This window comes from Erithacus rubecula, assembly GCF_903797595.1.
Source record: "Erithacus rubecula genome assembly, contig: scaffold_163_arrow_ctg1, whole genome shotgun sequence".
Lineage (NCBI taxonomy): Eukaryota > Metazoa > Chordata > Aves > Passeriformes > Muscicapidae > Erithacus > Erithacus rubecula.
Window position 1 is genome coordinate 48519 of NW_027636142.1, and position 24535 is coordinate 73053.

Genomic DNA, 24535 nt, shown 5'->3' on the forward strand with positions numbered 1-24535 from the left:
ATTAAGTAAGTAGTTTCTTTATTACAAATGCACTTTATTAACCTATGTTACTTTTAAAGAAAACTATATTAAAAAAACAATTTTAACACTACACATACAGTATTTCTCTGAATATTCAGGAGAAGCCAATGCCATAACATGTATTTGTAGCAGCGGCAGAGCCGCAGCGCCCAGCGCTCCCCACTCCCACCCCACCTGCGCCACCCCCTCGCATCCAGCGACCCCCGGGAGCGGAACTGGGGCTCGGGGGGAGGGGACGGCACGGACGGATCTGCACTGGGGGGCCCCGAGCCCCCTGCCCAGCCCTGTGAAGCGCGGAAAAACTCTCTATACCACACAAAATAAGGTATAAGAGTAGGAATGTATTTATTCAGCGCTGAGGGGGATAGCTCCTCCAAAACCACGCACTCCTTTGGCGACCTGCACCTCTCTTTTTATTCTCTACAAACTAGAATTGCACAATACACCTAATACATATTCATTGCCTGTCCCCGATTCATATTAAAATTAGCTACACGCCTCTTTCTGCTCCACACTGCTCCTTGGGAAAAAGTAAACAGTCTTCCTCTCAGTTGAACTTTTCATCTTGTCTCCTAGCACGTATTCTTTTTACTCCTTTGCCCATCTTCTGGACTTTGATACCAGTTTTCCTGGGTTCAGGGATCTGGAGAATCCCCCTTATCCTGTGGTGCCTTTGTCCTTGCATCCTGTTCGCCCACCCCAGCTCTTTATCTTATCCTGCAGCCTTGCTCTCCCCTGTTCTTGTAAGCACCGTAAATTCCAGCAAACATAGGGTTTTGTCAGCCCCCTTCTAGTCCAAGCATTTCTCGATGCTCGATTCCTAACTCTCAGTTGCTCTGTCTCCCCTGCAGGCTCAGGGGGTGCTGCCCCCTCCCCAACAGCCGCTGCTGCGGCGGCCGTGGGGCACAGGGGGTGGCAAAGGGGGGTCCGGGATGCGAGCGGGGGAGCAGCGGGAGGAAGAGGAGAGAGGGGAAGGAGAGGAGAGAGGAAGGGGAGGAGAGAGGAAGGGGAGGAGCAGGAGCAGGAGAAGCAGGAGAGGTGCAGCAGGCGCAGGCGGAGAATCGCGGTGCTGCAGGGCGAGCCCGCTGAGCCCGCAGCTCCGCTGGCCCCGGCAGCATCGCATTCCTGCATCCCGCGGGTGAGCGCGGAGGGGAAGCTCGGCCCGGGGCTATCGCGGCAGCTCCGGCACGGCTGGTTGGGTTTCGGATTCTTGGGGGATGGGGGGTGGTGTTTGTGCCTCGCAGATTCGGGAATCGAGTCCCAAATGTATTTGGGTGTCCCTGGGAGAGGTATTGTTTTATTGATGTGAGGAGGGGATGTTTCTGGCTCTTGCAGGAATCCAAAGCTGAGCCGTAAATGCTCCTTGGGGGGATTTGGAGGGGCCCACGTGGCGATGGCCCGGTCCCGGCGGGGCGGGACATCGGTTTTGGGGATTCCCGGGAGAGGCGGGGGATGAAAGGCGGGAGCCCCGGCGTGGGGAGAGGGGCGACAGCAGAGCTGGGGGACCCCCGGCAGCCTGGAGGGGAGGTGGAGCCGGGAGATGAGTGGGGTGCGGGCCCCCCGAGCCTGGAAGGGCTTGGCAGGGAACGGGAGAAGCCCTGAGTGCCTGGAGTGGGGGGATGCTGGAGAGGGGGACCCTGGGACCTGAGTCAGGATCAGGGCAGGATGAGCCCTGGGACTCAGAAAACTCCCTCAGCGTGCCTGAGCAGGAGCCAGGAGAGGGGGAATCTCCAGGAGCCACGGGTCCCCATCAGCTCTGAGATCAGGAACCCCTAAAACCACAAAGTGAACACAGTGTGAACAGGGATCATCTGGGAGAGTGTTTTTGGGCTCCTTCGTGATTTTTGGAGGTTTTTATGGACACCAGACAGCCCGGGCATTTCTTGAGATGCACTCAGACAGCAGGACCTTCAAAGCCGTATCAATCACTTTGTTTTTCCCCCAAACCAAGATTTTCCAATGCCAAGTCTTATCCAGATGGAGGAAAAGGCTGTGAGGAACAGGAAGATGCCCCCGGACAGCCAGGCAGGTGAGGAGGATGTCACTGCCCCTTTCCCCCTCTGTCCTGCTGGGGAGGATTGGGGGCATCTCCTTCTCCTTCCCTCTGGCACAGAGGCAAATCCCATCCTCTCCTTGTCCTTCCCCCCCAGACCAGGAGCTGAGGACGGAGACCAGGGAGGACAAATCCCCACAGCAGAACCTCGTGGAAGAGGCTGTTTGCAGTGGCTCCACAGTGCAGGAATCCAACAGGGAGGAAAAGCCACGGAGATCCTGCACAAGGAGGGGCTGCAAACGCAGATCATGGGGATCCGAGGAGGAAAGACCCAGCCTGGGCCGGGCAGGCAGCCAGAGATGTGGCCAGAGCTCTGAGCTGAGGGTCCATGAGCAGCTTCATGATGGCAAAAAGCCCCTTCAGTGTTTGGAATGTGGGAAGAGTTTCCGCACGAGCTCTGGCCTTGTCCGCCACCAGAAGATCCACACTGGGGAACGGCCCTATGAGTGTGGGAAATGTGGGAAGGGATTCAGAAACACCTCAGATCTGATCAGGCACCAGACAGTGCACACTGGGGAACGGCCCTACGTGTGTGGGGAATGTGGGAAGGGATTCAAGTGCAGCTCCAGCCTGATCCGCCACCAGAGGACCCACACTGGGCAACAGCCCTACGAGTGTGAGGAATGTGGGAAGGGATTCAGTGTGAGGTCCGGTTTGACCCGCCACCAGAGGATCCACACTGGGGAACGGCCCTACGAGTGTGGGGAATGTGGCATGAGTTTCAGGATGCGCAGTGACCTCACCCACCACCAGAGGATCCACAGTGGGGTACGACCGTATGTGTGTGGGGAATGTGGGAGGAGCTTTAGCCAGAACTCCAACCTGATTGTCCACCAGATGATCCACACTGGCGAACGACCCTATGTGTGTGGGGAATGTGGGAAGAGCTTCAGCCAGAATCACAAACTGATTGTCCACCAGATGATCCACACGAGGGTACGACCATATGCGTGTGGGGAATGTGGGAAGGGCTGCAGAACCACCACTGAGCTGATCCGCCACCAGACAGTGCACACTGGGGCATGGCCCAACGAGTGTGGGGAATGTGGGAAGGGATTCAGAAACACCTCTGAGCTGATCCGCCACCAGACGGTGCACACCGGGGAACGGCCCTACAAGTGTGGGGAATGTGGGAAGGGATTCAGCCAGAGCTCCAGCCTGATCCGCCACCAGAGGACCCACACTGGGGAACAGTCCTATGTGTGTGGGGAATGTGGGAAGGGATTCCGAGACACCTCTGAACTAATCCAACACCTGACAGTGCACACCGGGGAACGGCCCTACGAGTGTGGGGAATGTGGGAAGAGCTTCAGCGTGAGGTCCAGTTTGATCCGCCACCAGAGGATCCACACTGGGGAACGGCCCTACGAGTGTGGGGAATGTGGGAAGAGCTTCAGCGTGAGGTCCAGTTTGATCCGCCACCAGAGGATCCACACTGGGGAACGGCCCTACAAGTGTGGGGAATGTGGGAAGGGCTGCCATGACACCTCTGAACTTAGGCAACACCTGACAGTGCACACCAGGGAACAGCCCTACAACTGTGGGAAATGTCGGAAGAGCTTCAGGCACAGATCCCACCTGAGTGTCCACCAGAGTATCCACACCAGGGAGAAGCCCTATGAATGTCCTGAGTGTGGCAAGAGGTTTCAGAGGAGATGCAGTCTGTTAAAGCATCAGCAGATTCATGTAGAGGAGAGGAGAGGCCCTTCCACTTCCCCTAGTGCAGGAAGGGCTTTAAGAAAAACTCCACCCTCGTCACCCACCAGTGGATCCACACCAGGGAAAGGCCCTAACAGTGTCCTGAGTGTGGGAAGAGCTTCTCCCAGAACTCTGCCATGACCCAGCACCAATGGGGGCACTGGCAAGGGAAGCTCTGTAAGTGCCCCGTGGGAAGAGGTTCCTGCACTGCTCCAGCTCCATCCCCTCTGTTGGACCCTGTTGGATGCTCCCCAGTGACCCTCGTTGGGCAGAGCCTTGGTGATCCATGGTCCTGGTGATCCATGTTGGGAACTCACCTGGCTGGTGGTCTCCACATCTTCCTGGCTTTCTGTAAGCACCTGGACTCAGCAGGCCAAAAACCCATTGGGATGCAGACTGACATCAGGAATTCATTTGGGACAGCGGATTTTACTTTCCACCCTGTGAGAGTCCGTGTGAGCCTCTCGTCTGTTTCTGCCCAACGACCCTCGCCTGAGGCCTGCGCTGGCCAAGGATGGGAGGAACGCCAAGTGACTGTTCTGCAGGTGATGCCTACCAGGACTGGTTTCTCATGACGACTCGTCACGGGGCGCTTACTCAACAAAGCTCCCACAGATGGAAGAACAATGGACTGGTCCAGTATGGGCTGCCCTGCGTGTGTTCATGACAAAGAAGATGGTTTGGTGTGCCTAGAAAAGTCCTGTTTCTACCTGTTCCCCAGCATAACGATCTCCACATACAATAGTCCATAAATCTTCCACCTTTTGGCCAGAAGCCACTTGCTTTGGGAAAGGACTATAAAAGTGACTCTCAGAGGAGACCCCCGAGATTTCCCCAGATGGCAACAGACATCTATTAGCTGGCTCCACGAGGATTCGTCTGCCCATCTTGGTAGCTATAATCCTGACCCCCCCTTTCTCTCTCTCTCTCTCTTTCTCTCTCTGTCCCACTATCACATTTTGGTTGGCACTAAATAAAATGCATTTCTGTAAAAGTAAACTGGTTTTGTCCCCTGCTGTGTCTTTTGTTCTCTGAGATCCATAGAAGAACCAGTCACAACTCCCGCTCAGGTTGGGCGGACCGTGACCTGCAGCCAAAAGGCTGTGCCCATTTCTGTTCATTGCTGCTCTGATGAGGATGGATCCTCAGTCACTTGGAGGATGATGATGAATTTTACAACTCCAGAGGCCTCTTCTTTCTTGACCTCTTCAGTTCAGGAATTCAGCAACAAACGCTGATAAACATTTTTTCAAAGAAGGCAAACAAGAAAAGCCCCTGGGAATAATTTTAGTTTTCAATTATTTTGTGGTTAATTAGTCAGATTTCAGAAGTGTATTCAAAGTTAATAAAATATGTTGAAATAATGGAGAGAGAACTGTTTTGTCTTGTCTTTTCCTCTTTCTATGTTGATATCAACAAAGTCCAATTGATATTGACCCCCAGCACTTTCCAGTGCAGTCTGAATAGATATGAAAATCAAGATCCTTGAAGAATGACCATAAATAACACTTTGTCCCTACTCCTTCCTCACCATTTCCCTCATCCAATCCATGGAACCGCTATGGATCAGGAATGGTGTGACCAGCAGGACCAGGACAGTCATTCTTCCCTTGTTCTCAGTACTTGTGAAGCTCCAGTTCGAGTGCTGTGTCCAGTTCTGGGCCCCCCAATTTAGGAGGGGCTAAAACATGTCCAGAGAAGAGCAACAAGGCTGGTGAGGTGTGTGGAACACAAGTCCTGTGAGAAGTAGCTGAGGGAGCTGAGGATGTTTATCCTGGAGAAGACGAGGCTCAGGTGAGACCTCATCACTCATCACTCTACAACTCCCTGGCAGGAGGGTGCAGACAGGTAAAGGTGAGTCTCTTCTGTCAGGGAACAATGAAAGGACAAAACAACACTGTCATAAGATGAACCAGGGTAGTTTTCGGCTGGACTTTAGGAAATATTCATGAATAAAAGGGTGACTGGGCATTGGAATGGGCTGCCCAGGGATGTGGATGAGTCACTGTCCCTGGAAGTGTTTCAGGAAAGACTGGATGTAGCACTGAGTGCCATGGTCTGGGTGACAAGCTGGTGTTGGGTCACAGGTTGGACTAGATGCTCTCCAAGGTCTTTTCCAGCCTGGGTGATTCTGGGATGATTGTGACACTGCAGGGCCCTGGGGAAGCAAGGGGCCATTGTGGTACTGCAGGGCCTCATGGAACTGAGAGGACCAGAGTGACACTGTGTACATCATCACAACAGAGAGCCAAGGGGCCACAGTGACACTGTGGGGCTACATGGAAGCAAGGAGTCCATGGTGAGAGTCTGGGTCCTCATGGAATCACAGAGGCCACTGTGACACTGCAGAACCAAGGAGAGTCTTGTGAGAGCCTGGGGCCCAATGGAATCAAGGGGCCATTGCTCCACTGCAAGAACTCTTGGAACTGAGGGAACAATTGTGACACTGTGGTGCCCCATGGAACCAAGGGTCCCTGTAACACTGCAGGATCTTGTGTAACCAGGGCTCCATTGTGACACTGCAGCACCAAGGAATTCATGGTGACACTCAGAGGCCTCCTGGAACCAAGAGGCCACTGGGACACCGCAGGGCCTTGTGGGTCCGTGCAGAGCATTGTGACAGAGCAGGACCTCATGTAATGATGGGACCATTGTTACACTGCAGGGCCCCATGGAAGCATGGGGCCAGGGTTGTTCCTCAGGGACTCCTGGAATTAAGGAAACATGTTTGACACTGTGGTGCATCTTGGGACCAAGAGGCCATTGGGACACTGTGGGACCTAAGAATCCAAGGGACTTTGTGACACCAAGGGGTCCCATGGAACCCAAGAGACATTGTGACACTGGAAGGCCTCATGGAGTCATGGAGACCATTGTGACAGTGCAGGGCCTCATGGAAGCATGGAGACACCAGGTTGGCTGGGATATTTCATCTGCACATGGTAGGAGGGCTCTGCAGAGGGACCTGGACAGGCTGGATCCAGGGCCCAAATCCAACAAGGTGAGGTTTAACAAGAACAAGTTCCAGGTCCTGCACTTCGATTACAAATCCTGCAGTGCTACAAGCTGGGGACAGAGTGGCTGGAGAGCAGCCAGGCAGAAAGGGACCTGGGGGCACTGATGGACAGCAGGCTGGACATGAGCCAGCAATGTGCCCAGGTGGCCAAGAAAGCCAATGGCTCCTGGCCTGGATCAGGAATGGTGTGGCCAGCAGGAGCAGGGCAGTGATTCTTCCCCTGTGCTGTTTGGGCAGCACCACGAGTGCTGTGAACAGTTCTGGGCCCCCCAATTTCAGAATAACATGGAGGGGCTGGAGCATGTCCAGAGAAGGGCAGAAAGGCTGGTGAGGGGTCTGGAAAACAAGTCTTGGAGGAATCGCTGAGGGAGCTGGGGTTGTTTATCCTGGAGAAGAGGAGGCTCAGGGAGACAAGGTGTTGTCAGGACACAGGTTGGACTTGATGATCTATAAGGACTTTTCCAGCCTGGATGGTTCTGTGATTCTTTGAAAGCACCCCTGGAGCAGTTGCAGGATGAGACTTGAGACTTCTTCTCACAAGGTCCAGCAGCCCAGGTCCCTCAGCTTCTCCACACAACCCCAAAACCCATCCTGTCAGTCCTGCAGAGCCTCTCCAGCCCCTCCTCACTGCCCAGAACAGGGAGCCCCACACCCAGACACACCAGCCCAGATGTGCCCCCCTGGCCTATGGTGCCTCTGGCCAGCAAGCATCACGAGTCACTGCAGGAGCCTGCAGACAATTCCTGAAGCACTTGTAGGATGATCCTGCTCTCCAAGGGATGTTCCCATGGTGCCAATTTAGGAACTGAAATGGGGAGTGGGTCCAGAGAGGAAAGGACCAACAGGGATGGGCTGTTTTCAGGGGAGGGGACAGGATTGGGAAAGAGAAATATGGATCAGGAATGAGGAAAGAAAGCAAAGGTGAAGAAGGAAAGGAAATACTCAGGGCAGTTTGAGGGTGGCTGCCAGGCAGCCCTGGCTATGAGCAATGTCTGCAATGGGACAGGAAATGCACAGCTCCTGGGAACAAATTTTCTGGCTGACTGCAGAGGCCACGACAAACCTGAGTGGTTTCCCTTGTGTCCCCCAGCCCTTGCTGGCCACAGGGGCTGATGGCATTTGTGCTCATTCAGCTCCATCTCCCCACAGCAACACCATGGGGGTGCTGACGCCTGCTCTGTGCAGTGCAAACAGGGGCTTCTGAGCCAGTGCTGCCGTGTCTGTGCCTGAAAGGATGCAGCACCTGTGTGAGCTGGGAAAGAGGCCAGGGCTGCAGAGGGGGGATGTTGTTGGCAGGTGCATGAGGACACTCTGGGACGCTGCCCTGGGGTGTGCAGAGCAGTGGGAATGGATCAGCCCCTGCTCTGCTGCTCCTTGCCAGGGTCTCCCCCTTGCAGGGACCTTGCAGAGCACCAGCCATGATGTTTGCCCCCAGCCTGCCCACGCCAGCCTGGGGCTGCTCAAGGGGGTTTTCTCTGCTCAGCATTGGCCTGGCCAAGTGTTCTGGAGAGAGCCTGGCCAAGGAGCCTGGAGGCCCCAGGCCCTGCCCTGAGGTGTCAGCGCTGCCCCAGCAGTGCTCATGGCCTGTCCCTGCTGCAGCCCTGGCACTGCCACCCCCAGGGCTGTGCCCGGCCCTGAGAGCACTCAGGCCCTGCAGCAACACGAGGAGCAGGAGGACAGCGGGGCAGTGGCACGGGAGCAGCACTGGCAACATAAAGTGCTGCTGCTGCTGGGCACAGCTGCTGTGCCAGCACTGATCTGCCCCAGTTCTGCACACAGACATTGCTGCTGCAGCTCCAGGGAAGGGAAGAAATGTGTATGTCAGGAAAACAATTTGCTTTGACAGAGGTTCTTTATTTTATTTAAAGCCACATAGAGCACAGGCCCTCATTCACACAGTGGAAAGAAAGAAAAAGAGCAGAAACAATGGCCTTGCTTCATGAACATCACTGAAACTAAAACAAAGAAAAAACCAGAGAACCATACCAAGAACAATATAAGATGACTTTTATTACAAGTAATTTGCAGAAAATTTCAAGTAATTTACTGTTGGGGAACCCATCCAGTTATCAGTCCCCACACTGCAGCCTTTAGTTCCTGGTTCCTCAGGCTGTAGATGAGGGGGTTCAGGGCTGAAGGCACCACTGAGTACAGAAATGACAGTGCCAGATCTAGAGTTGGGGAGGAGATGGAGGGGGGCTTAAGGCAGGAAAATGTGCCAGTGCTGAGGAACAGTGAGACCACAGCCAGGTGAGGGAGGCAGGTGGAAAAGGCTTTGTGCCGTCCCTGCTCAGAGGGGATCCTCAGCACAGCCCTGAAGATCTGCACATAGGAGAAAACAATGAACATAAAACAACCAAATGATAGACAGGCAGTAACAGCAAGAAGCCCAAGTTCCCTGAAGTGGGAGTGTGCGCAGGAGAGCTTGAGGATGTGTGGGATTTCACAGAAGAACTGGCCCAATGCATTGCCCTTGCACAGGGGCAGGGAAAATGTATTGGCCGTGTGCAGCAGAGCATTGAGAAAGCCACTGGCCCAGGCAGCTGCTGCCATGTGGGCACAAGCTCTGCTGCCCAGGAGGGTCCCGTAGTGCAGGGGTTTGCAGATGGACACGTAGCGGTCGTAGCACATGATGGTCAGGAGGGAAAACTCTGCTCCAATGAAAAAGGCAAAGAAAAACACCTGTGCCACACATCCTGAGTAGGAGATATTCCTGGTGTCCCAGAGGGAATTGTGCATGGCTTTGGGCACAGTGGTGCAGATGCAGCCCAGGTCAGTGAGGGCCAGGTTGAGCAGGAAGAAGAACATGGGGGTGTGCAGGTGGTGGCCGCAGGCTACGGCGCTGATGATGAGGCCGTTGGCCAGGAGGGCAGCCAGGGAGATGCCCAGGAAGAGGCAGAAGTGCAGGAGCTGCAGCTGCCGTGTGTCTGCCAATGGCAGCAGGAGGAAGTTGCTGATGGAGCTGCTGTTGGACATTTGCTGTGTCTTGGAATGGGGATCTGTAAGAAAAGCAATCATGGAATTGTTCAGTTTGGAGAGGACTTTAAATATCCCAGCCCAGCTTGGTGGCCCTTTCCCCCCACTGCCTGCCAAGGGTTCTGCTGCCTGGAGCTGTCCCTGCTAGCAGCTGCTTCCCTGTGCCCAGGGCTGGGCCCTGCTGGTGCTGCCAGAGCCCAGCCCAGCCCTGGGGGCTCAGATCTACCCTGCAAACCCCTCCCAGCACAGGGCACTGCTCAGGGCTTGCGACTGCAGGCTTAGATGTCAATGCCACAGTAACTTTGAGGAGGCTGGAAAAGAGACACTGATGCTGCCTGTAAGGGGCCCTGTGCTGATTTTGTTCTTTTCCATGTCTATTTGGACTTGAGATAATTTGTTGGGTTTTTTTTAAATTTTCTCAACCTGAAGTGAGCAAGGAGTATCAAAGCGCAATTTCCCATCCAGGCAACTGAGAACACTAGATTAAAAAAGCAGACTTTTCCATTTTTGCAGCCTCTGACTTCCTTTGCTTTCTGTATAATCTAATTGGAAATGTTCTGTAATTAAATGTCATGCAGGGAGCAGCAGTCCTGTACATTGCAGCATTCTCACCACACAAGAACACTTCCAAGCCTTACCAGCTGTCTCCTTCCACCCAGACCCTGTCCCCCACTGCTGTGGGCAGCTCCCAGGGCTGGCTGAGAGCTGTTCCTGGCAGGCAGCAGAGTCTCTGCTACAGAACAGCACCCTGGGCTGCAGGACCCTGCTCTGCAGCACAGCCCTGGGCACCCCTGGCTGCCCTACACAAGAGACGATCAGAGAATATACTCACAAAGTCTGTAGGCATTGGGATGTTCCAGCTTTAGGAGATCACTGCAGGAGCTGCAGCTGCCTTGTCCTGCAGCCAGAGGCTTCCTGTGTCCAGGGCTGGGAGTGATTCTGTCCCAGTCACTTGTGAGCATCTTCCCAGCCCTGACGGATTGAAGCTCTCTGTGCCTCTGTGCTGTGCCTGGGGTGGCTGCAGGCAGTGCCCCAGCCCTGCTGGGCTCTGAGAAGAGCTGCTCATCAAGAGAAATGTGCTTTTGAAGCTTTTCTTAATAGCTAGGCTGGCCCTCTGTGCCAGGAGCCCAGCCCAGCTGAGCAGCACAGACACAGCACGAGGACTTTTAATGACTCTCTTGGAGTTTGTGCTGAAGCCCTAAACATCAGTCCCTGAGAGGGAGCTGGATAAACCTCTCAAGAACTCCAAGTCAGAATCAAACTCCAAAGTTTCTTCAAGTTTAATGGGTCCCACAGAGGGACACAACTGAGAAAATGTCCTCAAGCCTCAATCAGAGCAGAGAACTGAAGGCAGAGATGACAGGTGGGGACAAAGAGAAGCCAAGTCTTGGTGCCCTGGGGCACAGCAGGGTCTGTGCCACCAAGGGCTGGGAGGACACACCTTGTCCTGAGCCGTGGGGCCTACTGGCACAGCCCCAGCAAGACTGGGCACTGTCACCCCTTATCCTTCCCTCAGCATCCCCTCCACACCCCAGTGGCCTCAGGGATCTGTTGGGACAAGTCCCTGGGGAGACTTGGCCAAGAATGGCCATGGGGGGCTCCTTCATGCTCCCAGGAACTGCAGGTTTTTCAAAAGACTTGGGTTTTGCTTTTGCCTTGGATTCTCTGAAAGCTTTGTGCAATCATGGCCTCCAATTATCTGCTTTAATTAGTCTCTTGAGAGCCATTGTCAGGCACAACACTCAGTGGGGCTCATTAATGCTTCAAGGTACTTCAGCTTTTTAAGGTACTTCCCTTTTTCCTTTCTTTGAGTCTCTGAAAAAATTTTGTGCAATTATGGCCTTTAATTCTCTTCTTAAAGGATTTCATGAGGAGCCTGTGTTAGGGACAGACCTCAGACGGACCCATTAATGCTCTGAGATGCTTTGGGTTTTTCTTCTGACTTTGATTCCTGGAAAGGTTTGTGCAATCTCCTCTCAGGTGTGAAGTTCAACGTCTCAGCACCAAAGGCACCACGAGGCTCACTGGGATCCATCAAGTCCTGACAAAGCAAATCCTGCCTTGATTTCCCTCTGATCTGGTGCATTTCATTAGGGAGATTTCCTGATACTGTTATGAAGAAATATTTCAAAGAGCTTCTAAGAAATTCACATTCCTGTTTTAAGGAGTATATTTTATTACTGTTCTCTTTAGAGCAGAGGTGATGCAGCATTCTGTGATTGGTATTGAGTCCATGGTCTCTCCTCAGGAGGTCTGTCCTGCTCAGAGAAGCTGTGTCTTGAGGTCTGACCCACTGGGGACAGTCTTGCTTCACATTCCCCAACCCCATGTTGTCTGTCCTCATTCCCCTGGGACCTGCTTTGCTGGATAACTAAGTGCAGTCAGGCCAAAAGATGTTTTCTTGGGTTTTTTAAGTAATCCAAAACTTTTAAGTTTCCCCATTGAAAAGAGACACACTTCTCAGGTGTGTGCCAAGCCCAAGGTGCCACCAAGGAGGTTCCCCTTCTCCAAGGCAGAACCCTGCAAGGAATGTTTGAGACCTTTGCACTCCTTGGTTCCACAAGGCATTGCTGTGTCACCACGGACTCTTGGTTCCATGAGGTTCCATACATTTGCAATGGATATTTGGTTCTTTGGGGCCTTACAGTGTCACAATGCTCTTTTGGTTCCATGAGACTTTAATCTGTCAGGTGTACTTTTGGTTCCTTGACATTCAGTACTCTAAAAATAATCTCTGTAGTTTCAAAGTCTCACAATGGACCCTTGGTTCCATGAAGTTCCTCATTATCAAAAAGGAATCCTTGGTTCCATATGGTCCCACAGTGTCACCACAGTGTCTCCTTGGTTCCACAAGGCTGTGCAGTGTCACAATGCCCTGTAGGTTTCATGAGGCCCCACAATGTCACAATGGACCCTTGGTTCAATGAGTTTCTTTAGTGTCACAATATTCTCCTTGGATCTGCAGTGTCACAATGGTTCCTTGGCTTCACAAGGCCCTGCTGTGTCACAATGAACCCTTGGTTCCATGTGACCCCACAGTGTCACCTTTTTCCTGTGACAACCAGCAACAAACCCCACTGCCAGGGCCAAGTGCCTGGGAAGAAGGAGGAAGGGCGGGGGGAGGTTTGGAGTGGTGGTTTTTGTCTTCCCAGGGCGCAGTGCAGAGGGGTGGGGCTCTGCTGTCCTGGAGATGGCTGAACACCAGCCTGCCCATGGAAGGGGGAAGAGACAACAACCTCTGTCCATGGAACTACAACAGCAGAGAGATCAGGCTAAGGGCTGGGTTTAAAAGACTGTCAGCAGCACAGGAAACCTCAGTCTGAGAGGAAAGATGTGTGCTAATGTCTTTACAAATCATTTGATGGGTGAAGGAATGGGTGTTAAGATGTTGAAATAGATCATAAGGTTTCTATTGACTTTGGTCAGCAGGTTTGTTACTGGGCCCAGACAGCTTGGCCCCTGAAACAGACAAGGGTCTGCACAAGGCTGAACTTCTGAATTTTGGGGGGAAATGCCAGGTTCAAGGGGGGATATGGAACAGCAGGTTTGGGGAGGCTGTACCTTCCTATTACCTCAGCCAATGGGGAAAGGAGGAGGGCAACATGCAGCCGGGAGTTTAGGATAAAAGGAGGCTGCACCCTCTGAAACCTCAAGAGAGAAAAACCCCGTGGGCATGTGCCCCAATGAACTCTCTCTGTTTATTCAAAAGAAGTTGAAGGACTCCTCTGTCTCATTTTTGGACATAAACTTCTGGCATTTCTGGATTTTCTTGACAGTGGCAACATGGAATCTCATGGAACCAAGTGTCCACAGTTCCATGGTGCAACCTCATAGAGCGCTGGAGACCATTGTGTCACAATGGGAACACATGGAACAAAGGCTCCATAGTGACACTGCAGGGCCTCATGGAATGCAAGAGGTCATCTGATGGAATGGAAACTCATGGAACCAAGTATCTACTGTTTTACAGCAGGTCCTCATGGAATCCAAGAGACCATTGTGATGCACTAGAAATGCATGCAATGTATTGTGACAAAGCTGGGTCTGATGCAACCAAGGAGACCATTGTGATGCAATGAATCCTCAAGGAATCATGAGTCAATTGTCAACACATCAGGCTCTCATAAAACTAAAGAGAACATTGTGACACAATGGATTCTCATGGAACTGAAGCCCCATTGTGAGAAAATGTGGCCTGATGGAAACCCGGTGCCACTGGGACATCTCCAACCTTGGAGGAAGCGAGTGTCCAGTGTGACACAGCACAGCCTCGTGAATCACAGCAGAGCGCAGTGATGCCGTGGAATCTTGGGGAACCAAGAGTCACCTGTAAACACAGAGGAGACTCATGGAACCCAGGAGGTCATGGTGATTCCACACTGTCACAATGGAGCCTTCCTTCTGTGAGAATCCATTTCCCCACAATGTTCTCCTGGGTTCCAAGCTGTGCCTCAATGGCCCCTTGCTTCCACAAGCCATGGCACAGTCCCACTTGTCCCTGGGCTACATGAGGCTGTGCCATGTTCACAATTGACACTTGCTTCCATGAGATTCCATTGTGTCACAATGGTCCACATGTTTCCATGAGGCTGTGCTGTGTCACAATGGATTTCACAAAACCTGGCAATGTCCCAGTGACACTTGTGTCCCATGAGACCCCACTTGGTCAAAGCAGAGCCTTGGATCTGAGAGATTCTAGGTTGTCCCAATGGTCTGCTGAGTTCCATGCGGCTGTGCTGTGTCACAATGGACACTGAGTTCCACATGCAATGTCCAAGTGGCACCTGGCTTCCATGAGGCCCCACTGTGTTTGCAGCTGACACTTGGTTTCCCAAGACTGCCTTGTGTCACAGTGCTCTCCTGGGTGCCATGAGGCCCTGCTGTGCAATAATGCAGCCTTGTTTCCACTGGGCCTGGCAATGTCCCAGTGACACCTGAATGCCATGAGGCCCCATTTGGTCAAAGTGGATCCTTGGGCTGATGTGGATGAGGGTCCATAGTGATGCAAAGTCCTCAGGCAGGTGCAAAGGTGAATACTTTATGGCAAAACCAGGCCTTTTAAAGCAATGAGACCATTATCAGTTGCACTGATTAAAGCATAACAAACATACTGACTTACCTTCTGTCCATCTGGAAATAAAGCTCCCTCAATTGTCATCTCACCTTTTGCTGCTTCTTTTGCCTCTCTGCCTGCCCACTCATTTCCTTCCTGCAATTCTGAGCTCACCTTCTGATGTGCCTTAATGTGCATAATTGGTACCTGCTCAGGTAGCTGAACTGCTTCCAGTAGATGCAATATTTCCTGCACATTTGATTTTTTCCCTTGTGAGTTTAACAGTCTGCTTTCTATCCAGATGGCTCCATCCGCATGTACAACTCAAATGCATACCTTGAGTCTGTATAAATATTTATTTTCTTTCCTTTGTGATTTCTTAGATGTGGGTTAGAGTGATTATCTCAGCTTTTTGTTCAGAGGTATCTATTGACAAGGGTCCAGACTCCATTACCTCTTTGCAGGTGCTAACTGCATACCCAGCATGTCACTTTCCACTGACGACATCGTTGCTTCCATCAGTGAACCAGATTCTGTGTCATCCAAAGGGGTGCCCTTCAGATCTGGGCATCTGGAGCAGGAGGCTTCGATAGTCTCCAGACAGGCGTGGTGTACTGGCTCCTCTTGATTTTCACTAAGGAAAGAAGCTGGGTTGATAGTGTTAGTTACAACTACCTCTATATTGGCTTGTTCCACCATGATGGCTTGGTGTCCAAGTTTAGGACAAATTTGGGGAAAAGACCTCCAAAGGGGACCCTTCCCCCCCCCCCCCACCACCTTACAATTCCTTCCTTCACCGAGCTCGGAAAGAATTTTCTTCATGGGAAAGTGGAAAAAACTTATTTATTAACAAAAATACAAAAGAAACACTTCCCAGCACAGACCCAGATGACCAAAAAATTTCACTGAGAGAGTGAGACGAACTTGGCTGATCTTCTCTGGGAAGGGCAGCAGAGCTTCTTGGGCAGACTTCCAGAGGTGGTCTCTGAAGTTCAGATCCGTCTCCTCTGGAGCCGGTGCAAATCTTGGGGATGAGGGGAAGGGAGAGAGGGAAGAGAGGGAGAGGGGCAGCGGGAGCAAGCAAAAGCAAGCCGAGGGCAAGCAAAAGCAGCGGGGGGCAGCAGCAGCAGCTGCAGGCAGCAGCAGGCAAGCAGAAACAACAGCCTAGATAAAGCAGCCCGAGGGAAGCCCCGGCAGCTCCATGAAGGGGGGGACAGGGAGAGGAGCTATTCACAACACCAGCCCAGAGCACTTGGTATTTCAGGAACCTTTGTGGGGAGAGCCAGTGCCTGCCCTTTACTTCCAGGACAGCAGACACTGTGTGAGACACCACTACAGTCATTTTCTGGCCCAAGGTGGATTTGTGTACATCTTGAATATTCAGCACCACTGCTGCAAGGGCTCTGAGTCATGCTGGCCATCCCTTGGTTGTTGCATCCAGTTGCTTGGAGAAGTAAGCAGCTGCTCTCCTGGTCCGGACCCAGGTCCTGGGCCAGTATTCCCAGTGCAATTCCCTGCTTCACACGGGAAAACAGAAAGAGTGGTTCTGGGCATTAATTTTTCCAGTGTCTGTATTTCTTACAGATCACACACTGGTCTCTGCCTAACCAATAGAGACCTTGTCTAGGTGGTCCCTGTCTGCGTCTTCCTCTCTACCTCTCACTTATGACAGCTATGAACTTCCTCATTCCTTTTTTATATCCTTCTTCCTGGTTATTAAAGACTTCAGATTTCAGGGGGCAAGGTTCTGATGCAGGGCACAGGGATGTCAGTCCCAAGTGGGCGATGTCATACGTGGTGATGCTGGAGGTGAGGAGTAGGTTGTTCAAACAGGAAAGCCCTCAAGGGGCTCATTCTTCTGTGTAGCCAGACCTCCTAGAGAGTCATTCAGCTTTCAGATCATCTGGGGAATGTTTCAGTCACTGCTTCTCTAAGCTAAAATGTAAAAAAAAATATTCTCGTGACTAAAACCAATAATACTGAGTTACACTTTGAAATCTGCCTTCTTAAAAGAAATCTAAACTGACTCGAATGATCCGCTCAGGCCCTGGAAACTCAATGACAATTGAAGAAAGACAAAGAGCTCCTGACAGCTTTCTGTATTTTAATGAGCTCCACTTTGTGGAGATTTGTGGCTGAGTCCAGGACCCTCAGGCACTGAGAGAAGGTTGAAAAAGCCGCTCAAGGAGTCAAAAACAAAACTCCATGTCCCTTAGAGTATCACTGGCCCCACTGAGGTTAGGGACTGCCAAAGGCTCCCCAGGGACTGGTGAAAGCAGATCCTTGAGGGCAGGATTGCAGGAGCCCAAGGCTGTGAGCAGGAACTGCAATGCTGAGCAAGGCCTGGGCTGGTTGGAGGCAGCAGAAAGGCCAAGGGCTGAGCCCAGGCCTGGCCCAGCAGGGCCTGTCCCTCACGGGTGGATCAGGGCTGTTCCTGGGGCACTGGGATGGGAGGGGCAGTAAGGACAAATGTCACCAACCAGATGCTCATAGAACCAAGGGCCAGCATGACACGGCAGGGCGTCATGGAAACAAGAGGCCGTTGTGAGCCTGCAGGGCTGTAACACCCCAGAAAACTGAAATGCTGGGGGTGAACAAAGGCTCCTTTACTCGAGCTTGGTACACAGGAGAAATCCCTGCCAGATATTCTCAAGAGGTCAAAATGACACAAAATTTTACTGACAAAGAATAAAAAAATCAAGGAACTCTGGAAACGGATTTAATACAGAATCCAATTTAACATTAAACACTTGTCATAGCAACTGGAATAGCTTAGCCCATTTAACCTTAGAAACCTTCAAACACTTAAATAGCTGAGGTACACAAAAATCTCCGATATAAAGAGTGTTAGAAGGAGAGGAAAGAGAGAGAGACAGAAGCTCTATAGAAAGACACACAAATGGCTACCAACTCCTAGGGCACCATGGTGGGTGAGACACAGACTCCAGCAGAAGGCAAGGTACAGACCATGGCCTGAGCTCCTGCTCTGTGTCTAAGTCCCTGGGACTCCCTCCAGGTGGGACTTGTGATTGCTTGGGCAATCAGAGTCTAGGTCAGCACCAGCCCACTGTGTGACTGACTGACAGCTCATCCTGAGGTGTCTGGGACATCGATCTCATCCAGCCTCTGACAGCGACCATGGTGACACTGTGGAATCTCATGGAACCATGGATCAGTTGCGACAAGGACAGCAGCAGACCCAAAGACACCATCGAGACACTACGGAACCTCATGGTACCAAAGAGACCATTGTGACACTGGTGCCTCATGGAAACAGGAGGATCATTATGAAACTCAGGACCCCTATGGAACCAAGGGTCAAGAATGAGGCTGTAGGGCCCATAGAACCAATGAGCCATTGTGACACTGAAGGAGGAGGAATTAAAATTAAAATTAAAGACTTTAGGTTAAAAATACAGGAAGATGCTTTAGCTGGAAGGGGGCTGACAAGATTCTGTGAGTGCTTAACATTCGCTGTCTTTACAAGAACAGGAAAATAAGACAGAGAGCCAAGAATACACAAACAGCATGGAAGAGCGAGGCCCCTTCCAGATAAGAGGGATTCTTTAGACCCGTGAGCCAGCGAAAATCTGTATCAAGGTCTGGAAAGTGACCAAAGACTAATATGCATGCACAAAGAAGGCAAGGTAAAAAGTTCAACAGAGAAGAAAAGTGTTTACTTCATCCCAGGGACCCCCAGATGACCACCAGAGTGACCAACAAGCAGCAGTGTGCAGTAGCAAAGAGGCCTGGAGCTAATTTTAATATGAAGCAGGGACAGGCAGGAAATGAATATGTGTTAGGTGCATTGTGCAATCCTAGTTTATAGAGAATAAAAAGAGAGGTCCAGGTTGCCAAAGGTGTGCGTGTTTTTGGAGGAGCTATCCCCCCTGCACCTCAGTGCTGAATAAAATACATACCTATAACTTACTTTGTGGGTTACAAAGTTTTTCCTCACATCAGTTTGGGTGACCCCACTGCCCCCTGAGATTTTGGGGTGCACCCTTTGCCCTGCCCAGAGCTGGAGCTGGTGCAGTCTTCACCGACCCCACAGACCAAAGCGCTGGGGTGTACCTGTGCTGCATCCTCCCACCCCTGGGGACCTAACCTTGAGTTTTGGTGCACCCCCTGAATGTTGGGATGCATCTTGACAGCCCCCCGCCACTGCAGCTCATCTGTGTTCATGTCGACCAGCAGGATGCAATGGTGGCCATAGTCTTCTCCCATCCTGTCAAGGTGAGTCAGGACACATGAGTGCCCCAAGCATGACTTGGACATCCCCAAAAATGACCTGGATACACCTGGATCCCCCAAAAATATCCTTGATCACACCCAAAATCACTTGGATACACCTCTGTACTCCCTGGACATCTGGATCACCCAAAACCCCTGAGGCGCCCCAACACTGGTGTCCCAAAATCTTCATTGCTTTTGCAGGGTAGACCTAGGGTCCCTAAATCCCCTTTGACTTCAATGGGGTCCTGATTGTCCCCATTTTTCTCTACTAATCCCTCCCAGTAATCCCACTTTTGCCCCAGTGTTCGCAGTAACTGCAGTGCCCTCTCTTATCCTCCCCCAGTGCTCCCAGTTTAACTGGTAACCCTTCCCACTCAAGCCCAAAAATGGATAGATCTGGTGCCTCAAAATTCCCAAATTACTTCAGTGGGATAGACCTGGTTTCCCTAGATCTCCATTCACCTCAATAGATAGACTTGATGTCCCAACATTTTTGATTTTAAAAATCTCAATGTTGGGCTCAGAATTTCCAGATTTTGGGCTGAAAATGGGGAGTTTTTGCCTTATGTGGAGGCACAGCTCCAGCATGAACCTCAAGTATGGAATAAGGGATTTGGGATTGGCTTCCAGGAATTCATCCAGGACTTCCAAAGTCTCAGCAGCACAATCGTGGAGTGGAAATTCCCAAAATTCAGCCTAACACTTCCCCCAAATTTACCAAATTTCCCCATTTTAGCCCCAAATTTCCACTAAATCCTGATTTATTTTAATGGGTATACCTGGTTTCCCTAAATCCCTATTGACTTTAATAGGGCAGACCTGGTGTCCCTCCATCCTCACAGATTTCTAATGAGGTAGACCTGGTATTCCTACATTGCCATTGATTTCATTAGAAATATCTGATGTCTGAAAAATCCCTATCAGGAGATTTATATTACAAGAGATGGGGCAACTAAGAGATGCTGCAAAAGATGGTTTACTACCACATGGCATCAGTCTTATAGAAGGGTGGGACATTAAAGGTCTTACATCCAACACCATAGCATCAGAAGCTGTCTAATTCTCAACTACAATGACTTATGCTAGTTTTTTAGCCAATCACATACTTCTACAAAGTTTGCTACTGTCTTTTTACACCAGTCATTAATTGCTTTGCTTTTCTTGGCTTTCTGGCAATACGTAGTTTTTCAGCCAATCATATAACACTTCACAAACCTACATTGATATATCTTAAGGTTCTAACTAGCTTTGTAATAGGCTCTATTGCTAAACTTTAAAATCTTTTGCTATCTTACTTAACATATTGCTTTGCTTATATAATACATATTTCTGTTTGCTTAAAACATATTGCTACTTAAACTATAAAATTATATTCTTGTTTTATGTTTATTTTACTTTTAATGCTGTTATTCTCTAAGCTTTCTGAAAGGTCTTAGGTCAAACCTTGTATCCATCTCTATCTCTGAGCCTGTATGCACCAGGTCCTGAAAGCTCTCCATGCCTGCAACCCCCACACCACCTGTCATTTGTGCCTCCAATTTTCTACTCTGACTGGAACCTGGGGACACTTTCTCAGTCATGTTCCTAGTGGGACCCATGAACATCATCAGAAACTTTGGAGTTCAATTATGAATGAATTCTTGAGAGGTTTCCTAACAAACCATTGCTCTGCCTTGATTTCCCTCTGGTGTGGTGCAGTTCATTCAGAAGGTTTTCAACTCCAGTTATGGAGAATTATGTCAAAAGGATTCTTAGAAATTTCCATTCCTATTTTAAAGTGTGCATTTTATTCCTATTCTCTTTAGAACAGAGGTGATTGCAGCATTCTGTGATTGATTGTTATGACAAATTGATTTGTAAAGGATTCTCAAAGCCTGGCTGAAAGCTCACACAGTCTTGTACACCTGTATGCAAACTCTGAGATAAGGTGTGCTGCCTTAGAAAGAATGGAAAGAGAAGACATTGTTGAGACAGAGATTGAATTAGAAACAAGTTTCAGATGATGGCTTTGCAAAAAGATCAGATGTTTTTGAGAATTAGAACTGTGAAAGATGCATTGTGACAAGACCATGTGGGGTAAAATAATAGGTGATTGGTGTTAGAGGTATCAGCACCATTGTGTGGAAAATAGCTAATAGGCTGAAAAACATTTCTAAGGTACTGTAATCAGGAAAAAAACTTGGCTTTTGATAAAATGGCATTGAGTTTTCCATCTCTTAGGTTTCTCCATTCATCAAGATTGATAATGGAATACAATCTTTTAAAACACCTCTCAGTTGCCCTGTCGCTGGAGAGCTGGGATTTTCCAACAGTGCTGAGTCCCTAGACATCAGTCTCCAAGAGAGTGTTTTCAAAAAAACTTCTCAAAACTCAAAGTCAGATTCAAACTCAAAAATTTCTTGAAGTTTAATGGATTCCACTGAGGGACATGACTTTGAAAGTGTCCCCAGGTTCCAGTTAGAGCAGAACACAGTGACGACAGGAGGGGACAAACAAGGGAAAGATTTCACTTGGGAGCAATCCTTGGATGTACGGAGTTTTGGAGGTGGAATCCCAATTTCGGCCATGGGCACCTGGTCAGATTGATGTTTTGTTCCATAGGAAAGAAAAGTACAAAGTCCAAGTGTTTTGGAAGAAGATGAGAGGCGGCCATCCTTGGGCCAACCCAGCTAGACCTGTTATTCCTGGCACCTTTCATCTGGGACTATCCTTCGACATAGGAATATTTGGAGGTGGAATCTCAATTTTGGTTGTGCGTGCCAGGAATGGAAGAAGAGTTTTTCTCATTGGGAAAGCACAGAGTGTCAGTGTTCCAAAATACTGATGAGAGCCAGGCCTCAGGAAGCCAAGGCAAGCCAGACTTGTCAGTCATGGCAGCTTTTGTCTGGGAGCATTCCTTGGATCTGGGGAATTCTGAAGCTGGATTCTGGCCCAATTTTGGCCATGGGCACCTGGAGGACAAGGATGGTTCTTTTCCACAGGAAGGAAAGTCCAGAGCCCCAGTGTTTCAGTAGTAGATGAGAAGCAACCCTCAGGATGCCAAGGTCAGCAGACCTGTCGGGTGGCCCCCAAGAGGCCCAGCCAGCCAGATTTGTTCAGTGACCCCTTGGTTCCGTGGAGCACTACACTTTCACAATGTTGTCCTTGTCACAATATTCTCTTCTATTCTGTAGTGTCACAATGGGCCCTTGCTTCCAAAAGGTCTGGCAGTGTCACCATGGCCTCTGGGCTCCATGTGGCCCCGCTGTGTTGCAATGGTTCTTGTGACAATGGTTCTCTGCTCCTTGGTTCTACTGTCCCCACAGCTTCAACACTGACCCTTGGTTCCTCAGGGGTCCTGAGTTTCACAATAGTCTCCCGGATTTCATGAGGCACCAGAGTGTCACAATGGTCTCTTTGGTTCCATGAGGTTCCATAGTGTCTCCATGGTGTCCTTGGACCCACATTGTCACAACTGACCTACGGTTCCATGAGGTTCCGCAGTGTCACCATGGTCGCTGTCAGAGGCTGGATGAGATCAATGTCCCAGACACCTCGGGATGAGCTGTCAGTCAGTCACACAGTGGGCTGGTGCTGACCCAGACTCTGACTGCCAGAGCAATCACAAGTCCCACCTAGGGGGAGGCCCACAAAGGCCCAGGGGCTCAAAACACGAAGCAGGAGCTGAGGCCATGGTCTGTACCCTGCCTTCTGCTGGGGGCTGAGTCTCACCCACACTGGAACTCAAGGAGTTGGTAGCCATTTGTGTGTCTTTCTATAGAGCTTCTGTCTTTCTGTCGCTCTCTCTCTCCTGTCCTAATGTTCTTCATATGGAAGAGTTTTGGATACCTCAAAAAGTGAAGTGTTTAAAGGTTACAAGGTTAAATGGGTTAAGATAATGAAGTTCCTGCTATGACAAGTGCTTTATGTTGAATTAGATGTTGTATTAAATCCTTTTCAATCATTCCTTGATTTTCTATACTTTGCCAGTAGAATTTTATGTCATTTTGATCTCTTGAAAATATCTGGCAGGTATTTCTCCTGTGTACCAAGCTCGAGTAAAGGAACCTTTGGTCATCCCCAGCATTTCAGTGTTCTGGGGTGTTACAGACCCTCAGATTCACAATGGCGTCTTGTTTCCATGAGGCCCCACAGTGTCACAGTGGCCCTTGGTTCTATGAGCATCTGGAGTGTCACACAGGTTGATGCCATTTGTCCTTGCTGCCCCTCCCATCCCAGTGCCCCAAGAACAGACTCGAGCCACCCGTGAGGGACAGGCCCTGCTGGGCCAGGCCTGGGCTCAGCCCTTGGCCTTTCTGCTGCCTCCAACCAGCCCAGGCCTTGCTCAGCATTGCAGTCCCTGCTCACAGCCTTTGGCTCCTGCAATCCTGCCCTTAAGGATCTGCTCTCACCAGTCCCTGGGGAGCCTTTGGCAGTCCCTAACCTCAGTGGGGCCAGTGATACTCCAAGGGACATGGAGTTTTGTTTTTGACTCCTTGAGCGGCTTTTTCAACCTTCTCTCAGTGCCTGAGGGTCCTGGACTCAGCGGCAAATCTCCACAAAGTCAAGCTCATTTAAATACAGAAAGCTGTCAGGAGCTCTTTGTCTTCCTTCAATTTTCTTCAAATCTCCAGGGCTTGTGCTCCTGGTTGGAGTCAGCTTGGAGTTTTCTTAAGGAGCAAGATTTCAAAGTGCATCCCATGACATTACTCAAATAAATGTTTTTCTGCTTTTCAGTTCAGGAAGTGATAGGGGCATTCCCCAAGTGATCTTGATGCTGAATGTCTCCTCAGGAGGTCTGGGCACATTTAAGAAAGAGCCCCTAGTAGGCTGACCCTGTTTGGACAACCTGCTTCTCACTCCTATCATAGCCATGTCATGATACATCCTATCTGGGACTGACAACCTGAAATATAAAAAAACCTCCTTAATTTCTCTTAATAATAAAAATATTGTTAAATTTTATAATTATAATTATAATTTTATTATTTATAATATTACTATTCTGTATTTTTATAATCTATTTTTTAATTTATATTAAAACCCTTCACATTATTAGAAACAAAAAAAATTATTGGTCATTGCTTTTAAGTAACACCATTTCCTTCATTCATTAATTAAGCTCTATTGGTTCGCTGGTTCTCCCTCTTTAGTACAATTCATAATGTTATAGTCCTTTTTTCATCTTTTTCATCATCTTTTTTTCCAGACAGGGTCACGGTGGGCCCTTTGGGGTCCAGGGAGACATTTTTGGGGCACATTCGGGGCAGTTTTGGGCCAGGGAAAAGAATTTCAAGGGACGGGAGAACACTTGGGGGCATTGAGTGGGCACTAAGAAAGAACTTAGGGATCCTGAGGGAAAGTCTGGGCTTCAAAGTGGCTCATGGGGGCTCTAAGGGGGCTCTTCAAGGGGTGGGGGATGATGGGAGTTGTAGGAGCATGTATAATACAGTTTAATGGGGCCACAGAGCATCACGGGAGATCTGGGTGCAGTTGCAGTGTC

At 50.1% G+C, this 24535-nt stretch overlaps 1 protein-coding gene across 1 annotated transcript; it reads right to left on the reverse strand.

Annotated features, from left to right (window-relative positions):
• Positions 1-8831: 8831 nt before the first annotated feature.
• On the reverse strand, positions 8832-10823 carry LOC306815581 (olfactory receptor 14I1-like; the record flags this gene model as incomplete). The annotated part of the gene is made up of 2 exons (XM_079332154.1): positions 10597-10823; positions 8832-9787 (listed from the first exon to the last, which is right to left on the reverse strand). The coding sequence occupies exons 1-2, from the start codon at positions 10724-10726 to the stop codon at positions 8832-8834; spliced, it is 1086 nt and encodes a 361-aa protein (XP_079188280.1). The 5' UTR covers positions 10727-10823.
• Positions 10824-24535: the final 13712 nt, after the last annotated feature.